General features: G+C 35.8%; 1 protein-coding gene across 1 annotated transcript in view; it reads right to left on the reverse strand.

Annotated features, from left to right (window-relative positions):
* Nucleotides 1-23,780, reverse strand: part of CNTNAP2 (contactin associated protein 2) — a 2,674,182-nt gene that overhangs the window by 179,327 nt on the left and 2,471,075 nt on the right. Inside the window, exons 19-20 of the mRNA XM_074267631.1 lie at nucleotides 17,511-17,741; nucleotides 9,283-9,416 (exon numbers count right to left, since the gene is read on the reverse strand). Of these exons, the coding sequence (XP_074123732.1) occupies nucleotides 9,283-9,416; nucleotides 17,511-17,741 (365 nt within the window). The remainder of the gene's footprint in view (nucleotides 1-9,282; nucleotides 9,417-17,510; nucleotides 17,742-23,780) is intronic.

Raw genomic sequence — 23,780 nt, forward strand, 5'->3', positions numbered from 1 at the left:
AATACGATAGATTTAGAAATGGAAAAGGCCTTAGAGACCAGAAAGTTCAACTTCTTTATTTTATAGTGAGGAACTGAGAGACCAGCTTGCCCAGGATCACACAGTGTCTAAGGTAGTATCTGAACTTAAGTCTTCCTTTTTCTTGAATCCATATTCAGTGCTCTATCTACTGTTTTATGTTGCTTTTCAATTCAATTGACCATGGATTTGGTAGGACTATATTTCTACATAGAGTAGATATCATGAGAGGTTACTCTCTGAGTGATTAAATTAAAGAGGTTTCTTCTACTGTTGTTGCTTCCAAAATGGCTTTGGGAGAAATTGCATCAATAGGCAAGATGATTAATATAATATGGTTCCCAATGAGGAATGAAATCCAGAAAGTTTGAGTAGAGGCATAGTCTGTTGGAGACTGTTGAGTATCAAAGATAGTAGATAAAGAATAAAATAAGGTGGATTAATCAATCAACAATGCCTACTATAAACTAGGCACTGTACCAAGTTCTGGGACAACAGACAAAAATGAATCAATTCCTATTCACAAAGCATTTAAATAGACTTAATACAATAATAAGTTTATTTTGTATTATTTCAAGTCAATCTGTTTTCTCTAAAGAGATGTGCAAAGCAATTCAAGAGCTTTTCTTCAATTAGTTCCTGATACTTAAGAAACTCCTTCAGAAAAGGCTGAAACCTTGACCCCATTATTTAATCTGTTTGTAAGCTTATTTTTGTGCCTCTCACAAGAGAAGTTATTTAGTATAATTGGGCTTCAGCTGAAAGATTTAAGTTTTTGTTTCTGTCAGATGAATAGGGGGATTCTTAATGGAGAAAGTAGCAGTCTCTGTTTTGACAACAGAGGGAATATATACCTCAAGGATATTTGGAAAGAGTCCTAACACCTGGAATATTTTTTTCTTTTTTTTCTGAACAAAAGAGAAATTGAGGTGTGCTAATTCAAATCAATTCTGCAAACAGTTGTTAACTATCTGTAATGTGAATAGCACTAGAGATACTGTTTCACAATGGTCTTTATTTCTTTAAAGGAGGAGAATTTATATGGCTTCTGGATAATTACATTAAAAGAAAATATAGTCTCAAAGAAGAGTTTGCCAATGACAAAAGCCACTCACAAAAATGAAAAATTGAATCGAACCTGCCCTCTGAGAGCTTATTTTTACTTTGGATGGGGTAGAGGTAAATATGTAAATAAGTGTAATAATATGATGGTATGGGAGAGAGACAAAGGAACAAAATAAAGAGATTCAGGAGTACTCAAGTAAAATTTGAGGAAGGAGAAAATGCTTTTAGTAGGGGCAGTTGGTTGGGGAGTGCTATCAGGGTAGGGGTAGCATTGAAAGTTAAGTGTAAGATTTTAAATGATACAGGAGGTAAAGCTGGAGGAAGTGGACATTAGGCTCAATGCTCCATTCATTGCACCACCTAGCTCTGAGAAGAGATTACAATGGAATTGTAGGAAAATGGTAGCAACGGGAAATACTGATAAAATTGAGAGGATTGAGAGGAGATGCCAAACATCCATTCTCCCCAATTCTGGTAGCTTTTTTTTTTTTTCCCCCTGAGGCTGGGGTTAAGTGACTTGCCCAAGGTCACACAACTAGGAAGTGTTAAGTGTTTGAGAACAGATTTGAACTCGGGTCCTCCCGAATTCAAGGCTGGTGCTTTATTCACTGCACCACCTAGCTGCCACCTAGCTGCCCCCTCTGGTAGCTTTGAAGAAGCAATACCATACAGATTGTAGATCTTACTTGATTGAAAGAAACTGGAAAGTGTTTTTTTAAAATACAACAGAACATAGATAATGGTGATATGTAGTTTTCTGAGTAACTATACAACCCATAGGGATCCTTAATGTATGATTTAGTGTCTTTCCTCTCTCCTGATTTTTATACCACTGGGAGATGACAAATTACAGGACTGAAGAAGAAAGAAGAATTAAAAAAATGCTTCAAAGAAGCAATGACTGGCGTGCAGGCAGAAAATGTGGAGAAATAAATCCTAACTAGAGTCCCACCCAAGCAGTATTACAAATCCTAAAGACTAGAGATGTCTTTGAGAACAGCTGCTGACTAGGGATCTTATTACAGTTTGTGGGCTCAATCCCAAATCCTATTTATTTTCATTAATTTATAAATACAATTTTTAAACTTTGTGAGTCTGAGTGTTTGTTAATGACTCTCTTTAAGGGAGTGTCCAACATACAGATTTTCAGCTCATCTAGTTAGGTACAATGAGCCAGAGAAGTGAGAAGTGTATCCCAATCCTTTATATCAGAAGGAAGCCTCCCAGACTCCCCCAACAGAGTTAAGAAAGATTAGTAAATATGTATGATGTCAAGAGTTATGTAAACCAATTCCCCATAATTTTTAATTTTTGGATATTTTCATATAATTCAAGATAAAAGAAACAGCAATATCTTCCATTTCACCAAGTTTAGATTTGAAGTTTGAAACTGCAGAAAGGGTTTCAGGCATAACTTGTAGTCTCTTCCTCTCTGAGATTCTTTTTATGGAATGACCTTTGTAATGAAATCAAAACTAATAAAAAACTGACCCATGTCCTTGACAGAATTAAACAGTGTGAAACCAGTAGTCCATTAAAGTGGAAAATAAAATCACTAATATTCTTGCTGAGAATCCCAATAGAGTTATATGGTATGGGAAAATGTCTTAGTCTATTGGGGGTAATAAGGAAAGAAAGCTCAAATAGCTTACTGAGTTTACTTTCCTTCAAGAGAACACATTTGCAGTCCTTGACCATGACACTGAGTTCACTACAGTAAGGAGAAACTAAATTAGCCAGAGAGAGAAGTTGCTGTAAATGAAATTTTAAGAGCAGGTCCCAAGGCTATCTAGATCAATTTTCTTCATTTGTTTTGACATCAGTAAAAAGATTTAATATTTCCAAAGAGTGTTCTTTTCTTTAATAAAGGTTGCAACAATTTCTGATATTAAAAATTTGCGGGAATGATTAAATCTACATACCTATCAACATTGTTCTTTCATTGATAGCAGGAAGGCCAAAGAGAAAGTCAGGGTGGGATAAGAAACTGCCTTTTGAGGGTCACCCACTAATCTCTGTTTACATTAGAAGCTGTTATTCAACAAGATACTTAGAATGGAAAAAGGGGAACTAAAAAACTGAACAATCATTTTCATTCTTATATATACTTAAAGTATTCTGGGAAGTTTTTATTGATGGAGGGTAAAGGAGAGGACACTGATTGTTTTAGTCTTGGTCTTCTTTTTGGAATGAACTAGATTGCCATGGGATGAGCCAAAATGGAAAAAGCAATGAACATAGGAGATGAGTTCAGGCTTTGTTTTCTGTAATTCTTATGTTACTATGGATAAGTTATTTCTGTCTGAGCTTGAGTCTTATTTTTATTTGTTTATTTTATTTTATGTTCCTCATGACTCTTAACCCACCCCCATAACCACCTTGTATTTTGATTCTTTGTAAAGAGGAATAGTTCACTGGCAAGGTGAAAGGGGAAATTGGAAAATGGAGGTGATATAAAAATGAAAGATAACAATAAAATATTTTTCCATTCACAAAAGTATGTTATTTAGAAAATGAATCAAGAAAACTGAACTAAATGATTACTAAAGTTGCTTACAGGTCTAATATTATATAATTTTGATATTTAGGAATTATTGTTTTGTAATTATAATGAAATCAATTTGCATTTTTCTATTATATTTTGTGAAGTTATTTTTCCCTTAATGCATTATCTCCTAATTTCAATTTGCAAAAACATGAACACTTGATTGAGAAACTCATAGAATCATGGAATTTCAATATAGATAAACTTTAGAGATGATCTAGTCCAGGGATTTTCAATCTGAAGTCTGTGAGAACCCCAGAGGGTCCTTGAATAGATTTTAGGAGACTACAAACTTATTTAAATTTTATTTATTTTATTTTATTTTTAATTTTTTGATCTGTAGACTTCTATGGGAAAATACATTTTATTTTCATGATGCTCTAACTAAAAATCAGCATTTTTTTCAATTATGAATGATCTAAACAAAACACAATTTTTTCTGAGAAGGGATTCATAAGACTTCCCCAGAGTGCCAAAAGGGTTCATGACTTAAAAAAGAAAAGAAAAAAGTTAAGAACACCAGTATCTAGTGCAAACCCATCATTTTACTAATGGAGAAAATCAGGGTTCAGAGAGGCCATGTGATTTGCCCAATAGTACAAAATTAGTAAGGAGAAGAATTAGAATTTGAACACTGCTCTTCTGACTCAATCAACTACTTTCTCCACCAAAATACTGTCTCTATCAATAAGTCAACTATGTGTCCTTGCACGTCACTTCATTTCTTCTATAAAAAGGAAATAATTTCTCCTTTACCAACTTCATAGGAATGTAGAAATGTATTAAGAAGAGTAATATGGAGTAAGCCAAAAGTAAGTTGGAATCAAACTGTTAAGATGGACAAACAGACAAGAGTAATCCCTCATCCAAGGGCTCATCAAATCCGTGTAGTTAGCTGTCATGTCCTTCACAGGATTTCTCTGCTCCAAGCTAAGTATGTCTAGATGCTTCAATCATCCATAATTGGTTGTGCTCCCTTGAACCTTCTCTAGTTTATAAATGGTGCTAAACTATAACACCCAGAATGTGACTTAATATTCCAGTTTGACCAGAGTGGAGTGCAGTAAGACATTTACCTTCTTACCCTGGAAGTTATGGTTTTCTTAATGAAGTCCAAGATTGTATGATTTTTTTTATTGTTTGGCTCAATGTTTTAGTCTGTTGAGATTGCAGATGCAACATACAGTGTTTTAGCTATGTTCCAAGTTGAATCTTCTGCCAAGCACATAGTAGGGTTACTCATTCAATCAGTTGATACTAAATCACTAATGAATGATTATCCTTTGAGTTTTACCATTCACCTATTCTAAATTCAATTAATTGTACTATCATCTCACCTACCTTTGCCCATCTTTTAGCATGATACTTGAAGGGATTTGTGACCAGTGTTATGAGCAGATCACAAACTATTCATGACTTCTTATGCTGGGACTCTTAACCTTATATTCCAATAAATTTTCCATAAGTGATATATTCATTGTGCTAGAAGCTTTTTCCTCTCTCCTAAAATTATGCAGAGAGCACATAGATTATCCAAAAGTCATCCTTCAATCTCACTAACATGACCAGTACATTTCCTTTTTTATAGTCATACATCTCCTTGATGATCTCCTGTACTGTTTTTCCATCATAATTCTTCCATGAAAATACCTTGTAGCTACTCACACCCATTAAACACCTCTCAAATGCCCTTTAGGCAACCTGGAACTTCAATTCTTCAAGAACTGTAGTGTTTCATGATTTGTAATCATAAAGCATCCCTGGAAGATGACTGATAGAATTTTGTTTCAGGAAGAAGAGTGTGGTTATTAAAAATAATGAGTGATTAATTTCCCAAAGGCAATCCATATTGTTCCTGTGAAAAGAGTTTACAATTGATGATGACGCAACCTTGATTCAAATCTGATTGAAATTTTTTTATAATGCATATAAAGTACTATAGGAAAATGATGCAAATTTATTTGTACACTATTTTTGTTGAAATTCTGGTAATGAAGAAGACATAAAACACTGTCATCCACTACAGTTCTAATATGATATCTTATGTTTGTAAGGAATAGGACTCAGGTTCTTAAATAGAACATTAACTTTAACTGAAAAGGGTTTTAAGTTCTGGCCAGAGGTAGAGAGGAATCAAGTCCAATCAGCTCTCAAAACTGATTATTATATTTTCCATGTGAGCAATTAAACCTCAAACTCAGCAAGAGCTTGATTTATTGTTTTGTTGATTGCCTAGATTTAAGAAAGCAATAGAGGAAAGGTTAATAATATAAACTTAAAAGGGTGTCATGAGTACTCTTCCCCTCAGAGAAATTGAGTCTGTTTTCTGAGGCCCAGTCTAAAAGGTTTATAAGTGTGGTGAGACTTGCCACTAGGAGGTTAACTCCCAGAGAAGGTTTTTCTTTTTTTTTTCTTTTTCTTTTCTTTTTCTTTTTTTTTTTTTTTTTTTTAGCAATTTATAAAGATCATGTCCTAAATCCCACTGGGCTTATCTATGATCTTCCTTGGGAAGAGAGTAAAACACTGATGAAATCAAGCATCTTTCGAGTTCTAAAAAAGTTAGCACAATAACCCTCCCCCTCCTGCCATCCTTGTGATCTTCCAAAAACCAACAGCTAGTGATTTCCAACAAGACTTTGAATAAGGAGTTGCCTTATGATTCTTTTCTACCTTGTGATTTAGAAATCCCTGAACCTGAAATATTGATGGCTACCCTAACTTTTAACCCAGCATGCAATTTTTAAAGGATATCTATTTTCGTGTTAGAGGTTGGTTTAAATTTTGACTGTCAGTAAGCCTTAAGCTATTATTGCTAATGCAGCTTTGACTATTTATGAATGATGACACTTGAGAGTTGTAATAAGGCTACTTTGTGCTAGTGTCTGGTAATTCCGTACAGTCAGCCCTTGATTATCTGAATGCAGATTATCCACTTGGTGGATTTGTTGGCTACATATTTTTCATCCCAGGTCAGCTTCCCCCAAGTGCTTCCTCTGAGTGCTTAGTGTACTCCTAGGCAGTGTGTGCTCAGGAAATGTAAACTAATTTAATAATAGCTTAAGTAAAACGTCAAAAGGTAAACTTGCCTTAGAAGCAGCATATAAATTTATAAACATCATATAATGTATTCCAAAGGGCTTTCTCCAAAATGATTTGCATTCCATAATGATTTCAGATGATTTCATGTTTCATATTATCCATACTCTTGCTCTCCCCCATTATCATGAATTATTGAAAGTTGACTTATATTACTTTGAGATTATTTAAATATCTTTGCTAGTGTGCCCTACTGTAGCTAAGGGCTATTACAGTAAGTTGAAGAGACAGATGTTTTGAAGATGAATTAGTAGGTATCACTCCCCCCTCCCCACAATATTATTGTATAATGGAGCCATACTGCTGTGTTCCACAGCATTAGGTGGAGAAGTGAGATAAGTTGCAGGATTGAAAGGACACTATAAGAGAATTTGTGAGTACCAAAATAAAGATGGAGAAAGAAAATTGGTGGTGATGGGGACCAAGAGGAGGAATATAAGGAGTGTGAGAGTATGAGTTTGATCTACTTTTCCTTCATAATACTCTGCATCTGCAGCCTAGGGGATTAGCAGAATGGGAAAAAGCAGAAATTAGAGAGAAAGGTTATCAGAGTTGGAAGGACAGTAAATTCCTGCAATGATATATGACATGGCCATGTATATTGAAGGAGGAAAATACAGTTAGAATTGAGGTGATGGCCTGGGAGAACAAGGAGAGACAAGATAGAGGTTGATTTGAAGATGAACAGCAGTCTAGGACCATTTAGGCAAGAAGAGAGTGAGAAGGACAGGGAATTTTGATCAGAAAGGAATATTTTAGAGGGGAAACAATTCTGAATCTGAGGTATTATCACTCTTATGGTTAGCTAAGGTAGAGTATAAGCCGGCAAGTCACTCTGCTCTGTTTGCCTCAGTTCCTCATCTGTAAAATGAGCTGGAGAAGGACATAACAACCATTCCAAGAAAACTCCGTATGGAGTCATGGAGACAGATATAACTTGAAACAACTGAACAGAAAAACTAAAAATAGAAGCAACTAGGATGTGGACTCTGTGATTTTGAGTGTTTTTATTGAGTGATTTTGGTACAGGGATGGTATGGAAATGGTAGTAAAAAGCAAGGAGCATGTTGACTGCTTTCCTAGACCCGTGAGCTGGGCAGTGGATAGTAGTTTGGGGAGAAGAATACACACACACATATATTTATCTATAAATTAGATTAATGAAAAGAATCTAACGAACAAGGAACTTGGCACAGTGGCTAGAGTGCCAGACCTGGAGTCAGGAAGACTCATATATGGTTTCAGATACTTTACTAGCTGTGACCTTATATCTCTTAATTTTCTCATTAGTAAAATGAGCTAGAAAAGGGAATGGCAAACTACTCCAATATCCCAAGAAACCTCCAAATGGGGTCATGAAGAACTAGATATGACTAAAACACAATCTTAAGAAATCATGCGTATTTAATCCTTCATTTATTCATTTTCCCAGGTCAAATGCAGTTTATAAATAAGAATGGATTTTGTTAGAGTCTGGGAAAGTATGTATGTGTACACTGCAGTGAAAACTTTGGACCATCCCAGAAAAAAACTGTTAATACTAGTGTCCACATTGGAGGGAGCATCCTCCCACAACACTTAACTGTCAAAAGAGGCATGTGGCTGATTAAATCATCCTTGCTATTGAGTTATGCCTTTGACACCCACCAGACCCTTTAATAGAGAGGCAATAATACCCTCTGCCACTTTTCTGCAGTCTGAACTTCCCCTCGCAGCTAGCCTGAATGTGAATGAGAGCTGAAAGACTGCTGAACTCCTGCCAGATGACACCACATTCCACTGACAAGACAGCATCCCCCTGCTGTCCTTTCTCCTGACAGGTATCTATTTTGATCTCCTCCTAGAGAATACAATGACAGCTCCCATCCTTGATCTTTTGGCTTAGTTCCCAAGGAGACCTCCCCTTGTCATGTTTTATTCATGATGTGTACAGGTCCACTTCTTTCACTGTAGAAACTACTGGTGGGGTAAGGGCAAGAAACAAAGCAGAGATGGATTGGAAGCCACACGAGAAAATCACCTCCTCCTTGTGTCCTGGGGTCCCAAGTGGAATCTGAACCTGGGGAAGTGAAGGTGTGGTTTTAAGCCTAGGATAAAGGCAGAGAGGAAGAAGAAATAAAAAGAGAGAAGGAACCAGAGAGAGGAGTCACAGAGTGACATTTGTACGTGTGTGGGAATAATGAAAGAAGTGGACAGCCAAGCCAGAATAACCCATGCTGGGATGCAGTATAAACCTTAGGAATCTGAGATCATTTATAAGAAAGACAGCATTTCGAATAAAAATAGTGGTCAAGAGACAGCTCTAAATTGGGATAGCAAAAAAAAAAAAAAAAAAGAAAGAGAGCCCAATACCAGTCTCCCCAGTACCCCCGCACTTCAATAGTGTTTTTTTTTTTTCGCCACCAACTTAGTTATTGCCATTTCTGCAAGAATTATATATCTATACTTTTATGAGTCATAAAATTGTAAGGGAAGAAATAATAGCAATAAAAATATGTTGCCACATATAAAGATGTGATATATATACATACATACATATATTATTATTATGATTTTACCTGGAGAATTATGTCCTTTTCATTACGGGTGATGTTAACACTGTGAGGCTGTCCATTTGCCATGTTTCGGTGGTCTACATCAATATTATATGGCTCTCTGGTGCCTCCCAAGTTGTAACGAATCTGTAAGTTTCCTGTATAAAAAAGCAGTGGAGAGTCTTAGCAATTTCTTTGCTTTATATCTCTTATATAGTCATCTTTTTTTTTTCCTTTTAAGTTTCTCTTAAGCCCTCTTCCCCACCTTACTCTGCATTAATAGCATGGTGGTTGTGAACTCTGCGACTGATTCAGAGTCATACTAATTCTTGAACTCTAAGCTCTCAGAGCAGGCAAGGGTTTGTTATTTGCAAACAAGGAGCCATTGTTGGCTATTGGTTTAATGTCAAAGCAGCAAATGGTACAAATTATAAAAGTTGGGATTTTGCCTAGAATTTATGAATGTAGCAGTACAGCCCTGTAGAGACTGCTGCAAGCTTCACCAGAAAGTATTGGAAATTAGAAATAAACACAGGGTATAGGGAGGCTCTTATGCTATAAGCAGAGCACGGCATGTAGCACATAAAATAATCATGCATTTACAATATTAAAGTCAACATAATTTACAAAAGATAGATAGATGGAAATTTTGGTGGCCTTTAAGAAACATGAACTTGGTAGCTTCCTTTATTTTATAACTGCAACAATCCTTATGCAAATAAAAGGGAATGAAAGTTTTCAAAGCTTCCCTCCCTTCTCTTTCTATACTTAGTTGTTTTTCTCTCAGTTTCTACTTTTCCCTCATCTATCTTTTTCTCATCACTTTAAAAAATGACCAGGGATAATCCACCTGCTTAATGATTTCAGTTTATCTGAATAATAGTCATAGATTTTGTTTCCTATTTATTTATGATCCTTAAAGATCAAATGATTTGTTTTTATGATGAAAGGTCACAGGATTTGGACCTGGGAGCAACTTTACAGAGAAATATCTTTCATTTTTTTAGATGAAAAAAATGAGGGCCAGAAGGTAACTTTGCCAAGGTCACTTAGCGAGTAAGTGGCTGAAATAGAATTTGAATCTGGTTCTCTGCCTCTGTAATCAGCATTTTCCAATACCCCAAAGCAGAAGATAGCACAGTATAATGGAGGGAATTCTATATTCAGATTTAAGAGACCATGGTTCCAATTGTACTCCTAATTCTAGATTATGACTGGCAGTGTGACCTTGGGCAGGCCACTTAAATTCACTTCATTTAACCAATTTATTAAATGCTGCTTGTATGCAGAGCATGATCAGGAAGAGGCAAGGTTTATATCTGACAATTGACCTCCCTGAGGCTCCCCTGCATCATCATGCATGAACAGCAGTTGTAAAAATCAAATGAGCACTAGCCCTGAGTCTGGAGGACTTGAGTTCAAATGTGACCTCAGACATTTACTAATTTTGTGACTCTGGACAAGTCACTTGACTCCAATTGCCTCAAAAAAAAAAAATGATCAAATGAGATTTTGCACGTAAAGCACTTTGTAATTAGAGTTTCATTAAAATATGAATTTAGTCATTCCTTTTATATTCAAATTCATTTTTCCATATCATTAATGTCTCTTTCAAATTCTAAAACTCAAAAATGGATCTAACTAACCCTTTCAGGACACTCTCACTAGCTATGAATGACCATTCTAGGTAAATTCTATATCCCTTGTGTTTCTTATATGCTATGATCATTTATGCTATTAAAAGAAATTTAGTATTCTTCTTGCTTTTAAGCAAATATTTTCCTTTTTTTCCTTTTCTTCTTATTCCTCAAAACACACATGCATTTTCTCTTCTCCCCCTCTCTCTCTCTCTCCTTTCTTCCCTCCCTCCCTCTTTCTCTCTCTTTTCCTCCTCTTTCCTTCCTTCTCTCTCTCTTTCTCTCTCTCTCTTTCTCTCTCTCTCTTTCTCTCTCTCTCTCTCTCTCTCTCTCTCTCTCTCTCTCTTTCTCTCTCTCTCTCTCTCTCTCTCTCTCTCTTCTCTCTCTCTCTCTCTCTCTCTCTCTCTCTCTCTCTCTCTCTCTCTCTCTCTCTCTCTCTCTCTCTCTCTCTCTCCCAATTTGTTGGGATATTTTCTCTAGATTAGGGCTCTTAATTTGAGGCCAATGTACAGATTTCAGAAGGTCCATAAATTTGGATGGGGAAGAAATACATCTTTATTTTAATTTAATTGGTTTTCTTGGAAATTCTTTGTATTTTATTTAATGAATTAAAAAAATTCTAAAAAGTGGTCCATGGACTTCACTGGACTGCCAAGTGATCCATGCTTCCCAAAATATTAGGAATCCCTGTCTGCATCTTTTGATATTGTATGGATATAAATAAAACATGTATAGGGTCCCTCAATTATTTCTTGTTTTTACTATATGACTAATCTATCTTTCTTTCATTTTATTTAAGGAATACCTATTTTATTATCTAATTTATTATTAATATTATTTTGTTTAAAGAAGATGATCTGGAGCTGTGATTTTCTTGGTATAGGAAACTCCTAAGTGAAGATATCTTTTCAACCAGTACATTTCTGTCCTTTCTCTGTAATTTAAAGTCTCAATAAATTATGTAGCTCATTGAGAAATTTTGAAAATATTGCAGTCTTTTATGTGTCAGAGGCAAATTTGAACATATTTTCCCCCATGCCAGCTTGCAAATTTCTGTTCCATGTTGCTTCTCATGCCTCAGACAAGAAATAAATTCCTTAAAAGAATCATGAAGTGTTTTTATCCCCCTTTGGATACCTGCTTGTTGACACCTTGCTGACTAACTGCTTGAAGATTTCATTTGGCCACTTGGAATTGTGCAAACACAGCCTTGATTTGATTCCATTTCATTTTGGTAAAGGACTACCTGACTTTTGGAATTTTCTTCATGTGAAGTTCAAAAGTAGATTCTTTAGCAGACTACATGCTAATCATGAAATCTACTTCCAGGTTCTATTTCATTGCCCCTGCCATGAAATTCTGCCGCTCCTAATTTCTGGAAATCTTATTACCATTTTGTGCAAGTCGCAGCCCAAAATATTCCTACCAACTACTGGCTTCTTTCCTATTTATATGCTACTGAATAAAACAAGGGAAAATTAAGCATGCTGACTAAATCCACTACAAATTTATATTATATAATCTCAAATGCACTTTCACTGCAGTAAGGCAATCCTTTATTACCTTCCTAATTTAAGTACTTTTCTACTCACCACAAAGGCTTTTCAAAACTTTCTTTTCCTCCTTAAATTTCACATAGCTCTCTCCCCACTACTATTTCAACAGAGAACTTTGTTTCATATTTGATTGAAAAGGTTGAAGAAATTGCTAGAGAACTTTCCTTTTCTCCCTTGCTCAATCCCATCTGTGGTATTGAGATGGTCCTTCTCATTGCCAAAGCAAACTTGCACACTATTTGCACAAAGGATCCCATCCCATCTCATGTCCTTTAGCAGATTGTCCCTTCTCATCATTCCCAATTGCACTTATCTTTAATGGCTCCTTTTCTATTAGTTGTTTCTGCACTGCCCACAAACATACCAGAGTCTCTCCTATTCTAAAACAAAACAACAAATTAAACCCTCTCATTTCATTTTTCCATTTTTGTTTATCATTCGCCCATATCTCTCTTTTGTCTTTTGTTGCTAAATGCCTTTAGAAAAGCCTCCACTACTTTTACTACTCTCATTTTCTTCTTACCTCTCTAATCTCTGGCTTCTCAGTCACTTCCACTTGAAGGAAACCACTTTACATGATATCCTAATTGTCAAATCTAATGACCTTTTCTTAATCATCATCCTTCTTGACCTCTGTAGCTTTTGACATTGTTGATCATGCTCTTCTTCATATCCTCTTCTCTCAGGGTTTCAATGACACTAATTTATCCTGATTCTCCTCCTACTTATCTGACTCAGTTTCCTCTGCGATGGCTCTTCAGGTCACAGTTACTAATGATGAAGGTTCTGTCCTGAGCCTTCTTTTCTCCATCTACATATTTTCACTTGGTGATTTCAACAGCTTCTATGGATTCAGTTATCATTTCTATACTGATGATTTTTAAATCTACTTATCTAGTCCTAACTTTTTTGCTAGTCTTGCATCTCCAACTGTCTATTGGAGATCTCAAACTGGATATCCCATAGTTATCTTAAACTCAAAACTGATATTATTTTCCCCAAAATTCTTCCTTCTTCCTAATTTCCCTATATCTATAGAGAGTCTCACCAGCCTTGCCACCTGTCATCCTTGACTCCTTACCTTTCTCACCTCCCATATCCAATCTGTTGACAAAACTTCTTGAGCATCCTTTTGTACATGTTTCATTCTTTCCTCTGACACTGCAAGCTTTCATCACTTCATGCTTGGACCACTGCAATATCTTGCTTGTTGCTTCCCTTACTTGTCTACAACACCCCATCTTTCACTCAGTTGCCAAATTCAACTTCCATAAAACACAGGTTTTACTACATTATCCTTCCATCCCACCTCAATAAACTCAATCAAAAAACAATCTCCAGTGCTTCCCTATTATCTCCACCATTAAATATAAAAGCCTTTGTATGGTGTTAAAACCCTTTAAATCCTATCCACCCTGTCCTCACATTTCCATTGTTCTTATACCTTACACCTCTCTTCCCCCCACACTCTCTAACCTAGTGATACTAAACTCAGCTATTCTTGGATCATGATTCTCTAACATTCAACTCCAAGCATTTTAACTTGCTGTACCCCATGACTAGAATTCATTACCTCCTAATTTCCATTTCTTGGCTTCCTTTCTAAACTAAAATCCCACTTTCTACAGGAAGGCTCTGATATTCCTTCTTGAGTTCTAGTGCCTTCCCTTTGCTGATAAGTTACAATTTTTCTTATATATAGCTTGTTTGTCTGTAATTGCTTGTAGATTGTCTTTTCCCTTAGACTCCCTTAGACTCTTTAAGAGCTGGGACTGTTTTTTTTGGCTTTCTTTGTATTCTTAACACTTAGCACAGCGCCTGGCACAGGGAAAATACTTAATAAAATTTCACTGGCTGATGGCTGTCAAGGTGGGAAAGAGGAAAATTTACATTTATGTCAATGTATAGATACCTTTATCCTTAAACTCTCCATTTTAAGTATACCACAATACTTTCATAACTGTAGTAAAATCGACTTTAGGTTTATTTTCTTCATTTTTATGATTTTCTTTCTTTTTCTTTAAAATTTTATATTTTTATTACTTCATCCTTTAAAAATGACAGAAATAATTTGTTCTGAAAGGTGTGTAGCTAGAATATCATGAATGACTCAAAATAGTTATTCAAATATACTTAGATAATAAATTTCAAATGACATATTTAAAATACTTCCAATAACAGTAAAAGGATGTCAATATGGCAGTGAAAAGAGTATTAAAATTTAACCATTAAAAATATAACATGATGAAAAAAGATTCACATTCATCTCCTAAATGAATTAGAGTCATCATAAACTATTTCTCTTTGATGGTCTATAGTAAATAAGATCTTCAATGGATTCCTTTTCTCTTTAGTTATCATCATCATTAAGACACATTTATGGAACATAATTGAGAAGGGTGCATTGTGTAGTACTAAAAAAATCAGGGATGTAATTTGAGGGAAGTGAATTGGGCTTTGTCCCTGGATACCAAAACTTAACAGGGCACAACAATTTAAAATAACTTTAAAAGATTGTACATTCAAAGAGTCTGTAATTTAGACAAGTAAGACAAAGGGCAATACAAGACAGCTTGAGTTGAGTTTTTAATGAATGATCTTGATATTGCTCATAGGACTCAGAGATGGAACAAACCAGAGTGGACAAGGCTATACCTCAGTATATTGTACTGTATTGTACAGAGAGCTTGAAATTTGGGGCTGGGCTGTGAGGGAAAAATAGGACTGAAAAAGACCCCAAAAAAATGATAAAAGGCTTTCTAGGAAGCAGAAAGAATATAAACAAAAGGGTAGCAGCAGCTAGTATATATGTAGTATAGTGCATGCTAGAGGTATGATTTTGAGTAAGTTACTTAACTTCTGTTTGTCTCAGTTTCTTCATGTGTAAAATGGGTTTAATATTAGTGGTACTTACCTCCCAAAACATAAAATGTGATAACAATTATAAAGCACTTAGCACAGTGACTGAAACTTAAGAAGCACTATTTAAATCTTATTTTTATTTTTAGCTATTATTGTTTTTAGGTAAGTGCATGCTGTAATAGGGAAATAATGAATGTACCAATTTGGTTCAAATGTTTCATGGTCAGGAATGGCAGAAAGTAAGACAAGAGTGGCACCTAGGGGACAAACTATGGAAAGCCTTGAATTTCAGATTAAGAAATTTAGACTTTATCCCATCAGTACTGGGGAGCCACTGAAGGTTTTGAAAGGGCACAAATAATGTAAAATGGTGTCTTTGATCATGAATTTGGCAGGGAGACATAGGGTAGGTTAACCTAAACAGGGGAAAACAGAGAAGGTCAAATTAATGCTAGGGTGAGGTGATAAGGACTTGGACTAGGGTATTGATAGAGTGAATGAAAACAAAGGGATAAATGTAAAATATTTCACAAAAGAAGAAATTACTGGACTTGGTGAATGATTGGTTTGGATTGGTGAAGAAAAGAAAGGGAGGAGGGGAAGTCGGTGAGGGATAAGAGTCCAAGGTAATTCCAAGGTTCTTTTACTTTTGCGACTGGGATAATAATAACACCATTAAAAGATACAAGTTTGTTTAGAGGGTGGAGAAGCTAGTTTGAATGGCATCTTCCTAAGTGGAGTTTTCTAAGACTAAATTTGAAATAGCAGTGGGACATTCAGGTAGACATTCTTTTCTGTCTTATTTTTGCTCTGAACAAATTTGCAGCTAAAATAACAATTCCTTTTCTCTCCAATTCCTTTTCTCTAAAGGCAAACTCATCTTCTTGAGTTCAAATCCAGCCTCACTTACTAGCTGTGTGACCCCAGGCAAGTTACTTAATCCTCTTTGCCTCAGTTTCTTCAGGTATAAAATGAGTTAAGAAGGAAAAGGCAAATCAATTTTAATATCTTTGCCAAGAAAATTCCAAATGTGGTTACAAAGACTTGGACACAACTGAAAAATGACTGAACAATAACAGCAAAATGGGATAATTCGAAATGAGTAATTGGATAGAAAAGGAGAAGTTCTGGAGAACTTCACTTCAAACAGAATTTTGGTGAAATTCTAGTAAGTAAAATTTTAAAAAATTGTATTTTTAAATAACCCATCTTTAATGATAATAAACAACATTAGCCTGATTTTAAGAAATCTTACATGTTAGATTAGTTTGTATTTGTGAACAGATATGTGCCTGTGTGTGTGAGAGAGAATCTATTATGTACCATGTGCTAGATTTGTGTCTCAGTCTGTAAAACAGTAAGGAGATCAATACAAAAGTGAGACAGTTCCTGCCCTCATGGATTTTGCATTCTATTAAAGAATGTCTTATAATTGGGGACATTGTTAAACTTCATAGTTCACCTTGAAAAGTGCTTAACAACAAATTTTAATTTCCCTTTTTATTATATAATTTTATGTAATTATTATATAATTTTATAATTTCTGAGACTTTAAGTCACAGAGAAGTTACCAACATGCATTAGTAAAGGGATTTTCTTTGCTGAAGAGTCCCTTCTGTTAATGAAATCACAGATTGGTTTATTTTCCCCATTCTTTGGTCATTCAACAAGTATTAAAAAGCTTTCCAGGCACTGTGCTAGGGATAGAGAAAAGCAAAAAGTACCCATTCATCTAAGATTGTAAACTTTATGAAGCACAGTACATGTCAACTAAGCTTCATACCAGGATGTCCTAGCACAATGTTCTGCATACAACAATCACCTATTTTATACTTATTGAGTGGAATTGTATTTCCATCCCTATTTAGGGGCTTATGACTGACTGAGCTTGAAGTGAGACACCTTGGCACATCACTGCCGGTAGAATTCTGAGAGGTAGCTTTCATTGGATATAGAATTCCCTGAGATTCAAGCAGATTCTCTTGGCTCCAAACTCTAAAGAGTGTTAATTCTCTCATTCATTCCAGCTTTGGATATCAGCATCAGCTGCTGTCCCTCTGCTACCTGACCTGGTCTGGCTGTGAGATCAGAGACTCTCCTCTGCTAGCCACATGAGCGCATCCCTTCTCATCCTCTGAGAATTTGTGAAAATCATAGCACAGGTGAATCATGGCCAGACAAGGGTGGAGATCCTTACCAGAGGGTTTCACCAGAACTGCCAGGAAGTCTGTGGTTTGAGAGCTGACGTAGAGGAGGATGCAGGGAACCTTGGTGGTGCTGAAGCTAAAACTGAGCTCTTCCTTGGCCAGGTCTGGCATGGAGTTCTGAGTGTCCGGAGAGCTGCCACTTCGAGTGGGGGCATCCTTGGCTCCTGGTGCTTGGAAGTTATACCGTAGCCACATTCCCTCTTCAAAAAAAGCTCCAACATCTGGGAAATGTTAAAAACAGGAAAAGAGAAATCTAAAAATAACGGAAAGTCCTAGGAAGCTACTGGACATCTCCAATTAGGCAGCATAGGCGGGAGTGGTTTGTTAGAATAATGGTGTTTTTTCCTAACTGATGTCCTCTCACTCCAGTGATAGACAGTTATCTGAACAAGGGTAGGCCAAATGAAGGTATCCTGGGGTGCTGGAAATGGGTCTTACATATACTGTTGCATAAAATTAGTGCTTAATGAAACACTGACATTGGCACTCCCTGTTGTATTTGGAGATCAACAGCAAGAGGGCTGATTTTTAAAACTAAAATTAACAACACTAATTTTGTACAAATGTTGCCATGGGGAAAATCCTGGTGATAAATCATAAAGGAAAATAAAGCTGGGACCATAAAAAAAACATGCAAAATTTTCAATAAATTCACAGAGACGTGATGTAAAATTTGAGAAACATAAATCATACCAGAAAAAGTTTTCTTCTACAATACTCAGAATAAACTATTATCATGTTAAAGAAAGCCATTTCTCACACACAGATATTCTGAGGTACTCTTTCCTGGATTGGCAACACAATTGCTCAGGGCACTGTAGCTCTGTAGAACCCGAGTTACTTCTTCCTTCCAGCTAGGTCTGGCTATGAGAACAATGGTTCTCAAAGGCCAGGGCCTCATGTAGTTACCTTCTCTAGGGTAGGCCTTTAGAAAATGTAATTGCAAAGGAAACTATTGACATTATCCAAATCTAAAATTTCTGAGAAAGTTGGAGCTCAGAGACAGTGAGAACAGTCTCTGGAATTTTTCTAATTAAGCTTGGCCCTACTTTTTTGTGCTATCTCCTATAATTTAATAAATCATATGGAATCATTCAATATGAGAGGAAAAAAGGAATAGAAATCATGGTCTCAAATATCTCCAAATCTCATATTTTAGTTGATGAAATTGAACTTCCCAAATTTGGATGACAATGCTGTCAGTTTCTATTTTCTTCCCCTCATGCTCTTCAATGCCTAAAATGAAGACATCTGAAAATTCAAATAAACCAAAACAAGCATTAGATTTACTATCCAGATTTCATAATTATAATTTTAATTTCTTCTTTATTAAAACACGGAGCAAAAGCCCAAACCTTCCATTTGGAGATTTCTAAGAAGGGTTTTGCTAGTAAAGGGTTGGAGTATATTTTTCCTGTTAAAGGAATAATAAAGAGTCCCACAAGTTAAAAAAAAATACTCTTAAAAAGAAAACAAATGAAAAGTCTCTACTAATATATTTTTGAACTAAAAACAGGAGACATGTACTATTAATATCAATTCACTTTATATGAAATTTTACGATTTATAAAGTGTTTTTTTCATAACCTTGTAAAATACATGGAAGCCTGATAATTCCCATTTTATAGGGAAGAGCATGTCGAGAAGTTGAGTGGCCTCTCCATGGACAATATTTTGAAGCATTACTTTTTAAAAACTCATACTTCAGTTCTAAATTATGGTCAGTTTAAAGGAGTGAGGCAGAAAGGAAATAGAGAAAGGGACAGAAAGCAATAGAAGGAGAGGGATACATGAACACAGAGAAAAATAGAGGAAGACAAGGAAAACAGATTCATGACCATGTTTTATTGACAAATTTTTACTGAACAACATTTCTACAACTTGGTCTTTTAGAATGCTGCCGCTAAAAAGTTTCAAAATTATAATATACTTTCTCAACTATAGGTACCACAAATAGGGATACCTGATTCTGGTAGCTGAAATACAGATCAGGGAAAATTAATTCAAGAAATGTTGTATATCTTAAAGCCACTCATGACTGCTAATAGCCAGAGAGACTGATAGCTTGCCAAAAGCCCGAGAAAGAACCAAAGATGGATTCCAGATCTTTGACTGCTATACCACAATTCTGAAAATACCATTCACGTTTCAAAGTTGTAAGTTAGCATCTTGATTGTGAGATCTCTAAATTCTAATTTATTAGAATCTAATTTATTACTGGAATACTAATCTTGATTCATTTTTCTACCTACATATCTTTATATGAAAAGCTTCTCATCTGACTCACTGTAAAAAGGTGCATTTGGGGCAGCTAGGTGGTGCAGTGGATAGAGCCCTGAAGTCAGGAGGACATGAGTTCAAATGTGAACTCAGACACTTAACACTTCCTAGCTGTGTGCCCTGGGCAAGTCACTTATCCCCAATTGCCTCAGCAAAAAAAAAAGATGCATTTTATCTTGGGAATCTAAGAATAGTTATATGATTAATTGTGAATACAATTTAGTCAAGGAGAAAGTATGATACAGGGGAAAGTATCCTTCAAAATCAGAGAAAATCTACTGTGCCCTAGGCACAGTGGATAGAGCACTGGCCCTGGAGTCAGGAGCACCCGAATTCAAATCTGGTCTAAGATACTTAACACATCCTCTCTGTATTACTGTGGGCGAAGTTACCTTGCCCCTCTCCCCACATTTAAAAAATTAAAAAAAAAATCAGAGGACTTGAATTTTATTGGTTTACTTTGTGACCTTCGGCCGCAATTTCTTCCTCTATAAAATGAGAGTGTTGGACAAGATGACCTTTTGGTCCCCTCCAAATCTATATTTCCAATCCTATAATAAAACGTTATTTCCTATTAATCAGAGTTTGACAATATCATTACTGAAACGAACTAAAGTGCATTTTAAAAATCATTTATTTCTGCAATTAGGACAATCAAATTGAAAAGGAATTCTAAAGTGGTGAATATTATGCTGTGATATCTTAATAAATGAAAATTATGGGAACAAAGCTCTTTTTATAATGTTAACTTTGAAATATTCATAAATTATGCAATGCAATATTGTATGAGTTGTTTGGTTCAAAGGTGATGATCTTTTTATTTTTTATTTTATTATGATTTTTTTTTAAATTGAGGGCTGGAATAGGCAGAATGGATTTTATAAAAGAAGTGATCCTTGTTGTTGAGTCATTTCAGTCATGTTGAATTCTTTGAGAGAGTGGTTTGCCATTTCCTTCTCCAGCTCCTTTTACAAATGACCTGAGGCAAACAGGATTAGATAACTTGCCCAGAATCCCAAGAGTGTTTGAGTCCAGATTTGAAGATGAGCCAGGAAGATGAATCTTTCTGACTTTAGTCCTAACTCTTTATCCCCCGAGCCACCTAGCAACCCTAGACAATGTTTGCAGCATACTACACAACTGCACCAGTCAGCCTTGCTTCTGAGACCAACAGTTCTTTGTCTTTACATATTTGAAGATAACTAGGGTTTATAATGGAGGTAAAATATAAAATTTAGCCTAGGGCTACTTAGGTAGCAAGTAGCCTAAAAGCTCATAGGGATACAATTGGAAAGAAGCTCTGAGTTCCTAGGAGCTAACCCCTTATTTTACTGATAAGAAAAAAAAAAAAAGAGGTTACTATGAATTTAAATTCTCTGACTCCAAATTAAAGGTCTTCCATTACCGGATATGCGGAGGAGCAGGCTGTCATGTTTTTCAACATCAAAGTGATTAAATATTCTATAGTGCTGGAAAGTTAGCCAAAGCATGGGGGACTGGGCAGAATCATGAAAAAGACATAGAATGTACAGAAGTCAGAAAGTATAAAGGGCAAGAACTCTAATGGGAGATCTTGAAAGATGAACAGTCAAAATCTGTTGCATTCCCATTCCAGGTATTTGGGCTGGAAAAGTAACCATAGTCTAAAGCTCTGATTTACTGTCTGAGGGACAGGAGAATTGAACTAGATATGACACTGTGAAAATCTTTTGGCCTGGTACAAAAGTGGTCTCAGAGTCATGGGCAGATTGAGCCCTCAGATCCAAAGTAATAACATATATTTAGCAGAAAGGAAGGACCAAGAGAAGGCAGGAAGTCAAGCTTTGTGTCCCATATTATGAACCTGTCATTTTTGACTTGTAGTCATTCCAGAGCAGGTGAACAGAGAAAATTTAGAATGATAAAAAAAAAAAAAAACAAAAACAAAATAAGGACAATAAAAGCTTAACTATGCCATGGAGATCACTTTTTCATATGTTCTGGGATCCTCGTTAAAAAGCTTGGTGGATTTCTGTTGGTTTGCAGGAGCGGAGAGACCACATTTAGAAGTGTTAAGCTGAAATCACATCATAAACCAACTGTTAAAGCACAAACCTCACATAGCTGTAAATAATTTAAAATCTACAGTGACAGGTTTAAAGCTGTCATTCGATCACTTCAAACCATTTCAGATAAAGTCAAAATCCAGAACTGTAATAATCTTTAGGAGAATAGTCCATTCATACTCACTGAATAAATGATTAAAGTAGCATTAATTTATAAAGCTCAAAGTAGCTCAGCCTAATACTTCTTTGGATGACCTTGAGTGAACAGCACAGAGGCACTGGAGTGGTGCCTTTTGTGGACAACTAATAATACACACTCAGTAAAAACAATCAGGTTACATACAGTCTGATTGCTTGAGGGAAAGAGGCAACACAATCTACTGACTCTAGCTTCCCTGAGACAGAATAGGGCAGGATCTTTCTTAAATTAGGTCAGGTTTCATAAAACTTTCTAATACCTGTTATGTGATTTCTAGTCACAGAAAGCTACGCTGGCAACCTTGAGAGGTCATTTAGCCATTGCTGTCTTTAGACAGGCTCATGCACTTGGAGCTGCACGAGATCACAGAAGTCAGATAGTCGGACTCCCTCATTTTACAGATGAGAAATCCGAGGTTCAAATTCTCTTGCTTAAGATCACCAACAGTGTGAGCTCTATGGAATCATATCTCAAGGACCCCTGAGTAATCAGAAGCTTCTGGATGGAAAAGATACAGATAAAAGCATATTCATGGTGCTTTTCAGTTCACAAAACTTTTTTTTTTTAATACATAAATAAGCTCTTCTGATCCTCCATAATCATATGAGATAGAAAGAGCAAGATATTGGCAAGATCACCCACTGAGAGTTAGAAGGAATCTTAGGGGAACCTCTCAGCCAAGCCCATTATTTTATAAATGTTGTATCTGAGGCCCAGAGAGATTAAATGATTTGTATACGGCTACATGGGTAGGAAATAGAAGGCCCAGGTCTACTGATTCCTCTTTTAGTTCTCTTTTTATTGGCTTATATCTTCTGCCTTATCCCGCTTGTCTTATGTTTGGATGAAAAAAGCTAAGTATATATTAAGAGAATTAATTAGGTAAAGGAATTAAACAATTAAGTGAAGGAAAATGTATTCTGAATGGCTGCTACTTTTGAACTTTAATACAGATTATCTTCACCTTCTCTCTTCTTCTAATTCTACATTTCAGTCAAAGTATTTTTCTCTCAATTCTTCATACATAGCCCTATATGTCCTCTCTCTGTGTTTTTTGTGATGTCTTTCCCCTTTGCCTGGAATGCTCTGCCTCCTACTCTTGTGCCATAGAATCCTTTTTAAGATTTATCTGAAATATAAGAAGCTCTCCTTTATTCCTCTCCCTGCTAGTACCCTTCTTCCTTAACAACCCTATAGTTAACTATATTGTATTTACTCTGTATATAATAAAAATAACAACTAGTATTTATACAATATTGTAAAAATTGCAAAGCACTTTATGACTATCTCATGTTATCTTCAAAATAATACTGGGAGGTAGATACTAAAATTTATTCTGCAAATATTTATGTATGGACATATTGATTCCCTTAAGAGAGTGCAAACTCACTGAGAACAGGGAATATTTTCATTTTTGCTTTTATATCCAACAAAGTGCCTGGCACATTGTGTTTTACTTTAGTTATTTTTCGGTCACGTCTGATTGTTCATGACCCACTTCAGGATTTTCTTGGCAAAGATACTGGATTTTTTTTTTTTTTTTGCTATTTCCTTCGCCAGCTCATTTTACAGATGAGGAAACTAAGGCAAACCTGGTTAAGTGACTTGTCCAGATCACACAACTGTTAAGTGTTTGAGGCCAGATTTGAGTCTTCCTGATTTTACTCCTGGCACACTGTACACTAAGATTCCACCTAGCCATAATTGGCACATAGTAGGCACTCAGTAAAAACCCG

Source organism: Sminthopsis crassicaudata, chromosome 5 (genome assembly GCF_048593235.1).
Source record: "Sminthopsis crassicaudata isolate SCR6 chromosome 5, ASM4859323v1, whole genome shotgun sequence".
NCBI lineage: Eukaryota > Metazoa > Chordata > Mammalia > Dasyuromorphia > Dasyuridae > Sminthopsis > Sminthopsis crassicaudata.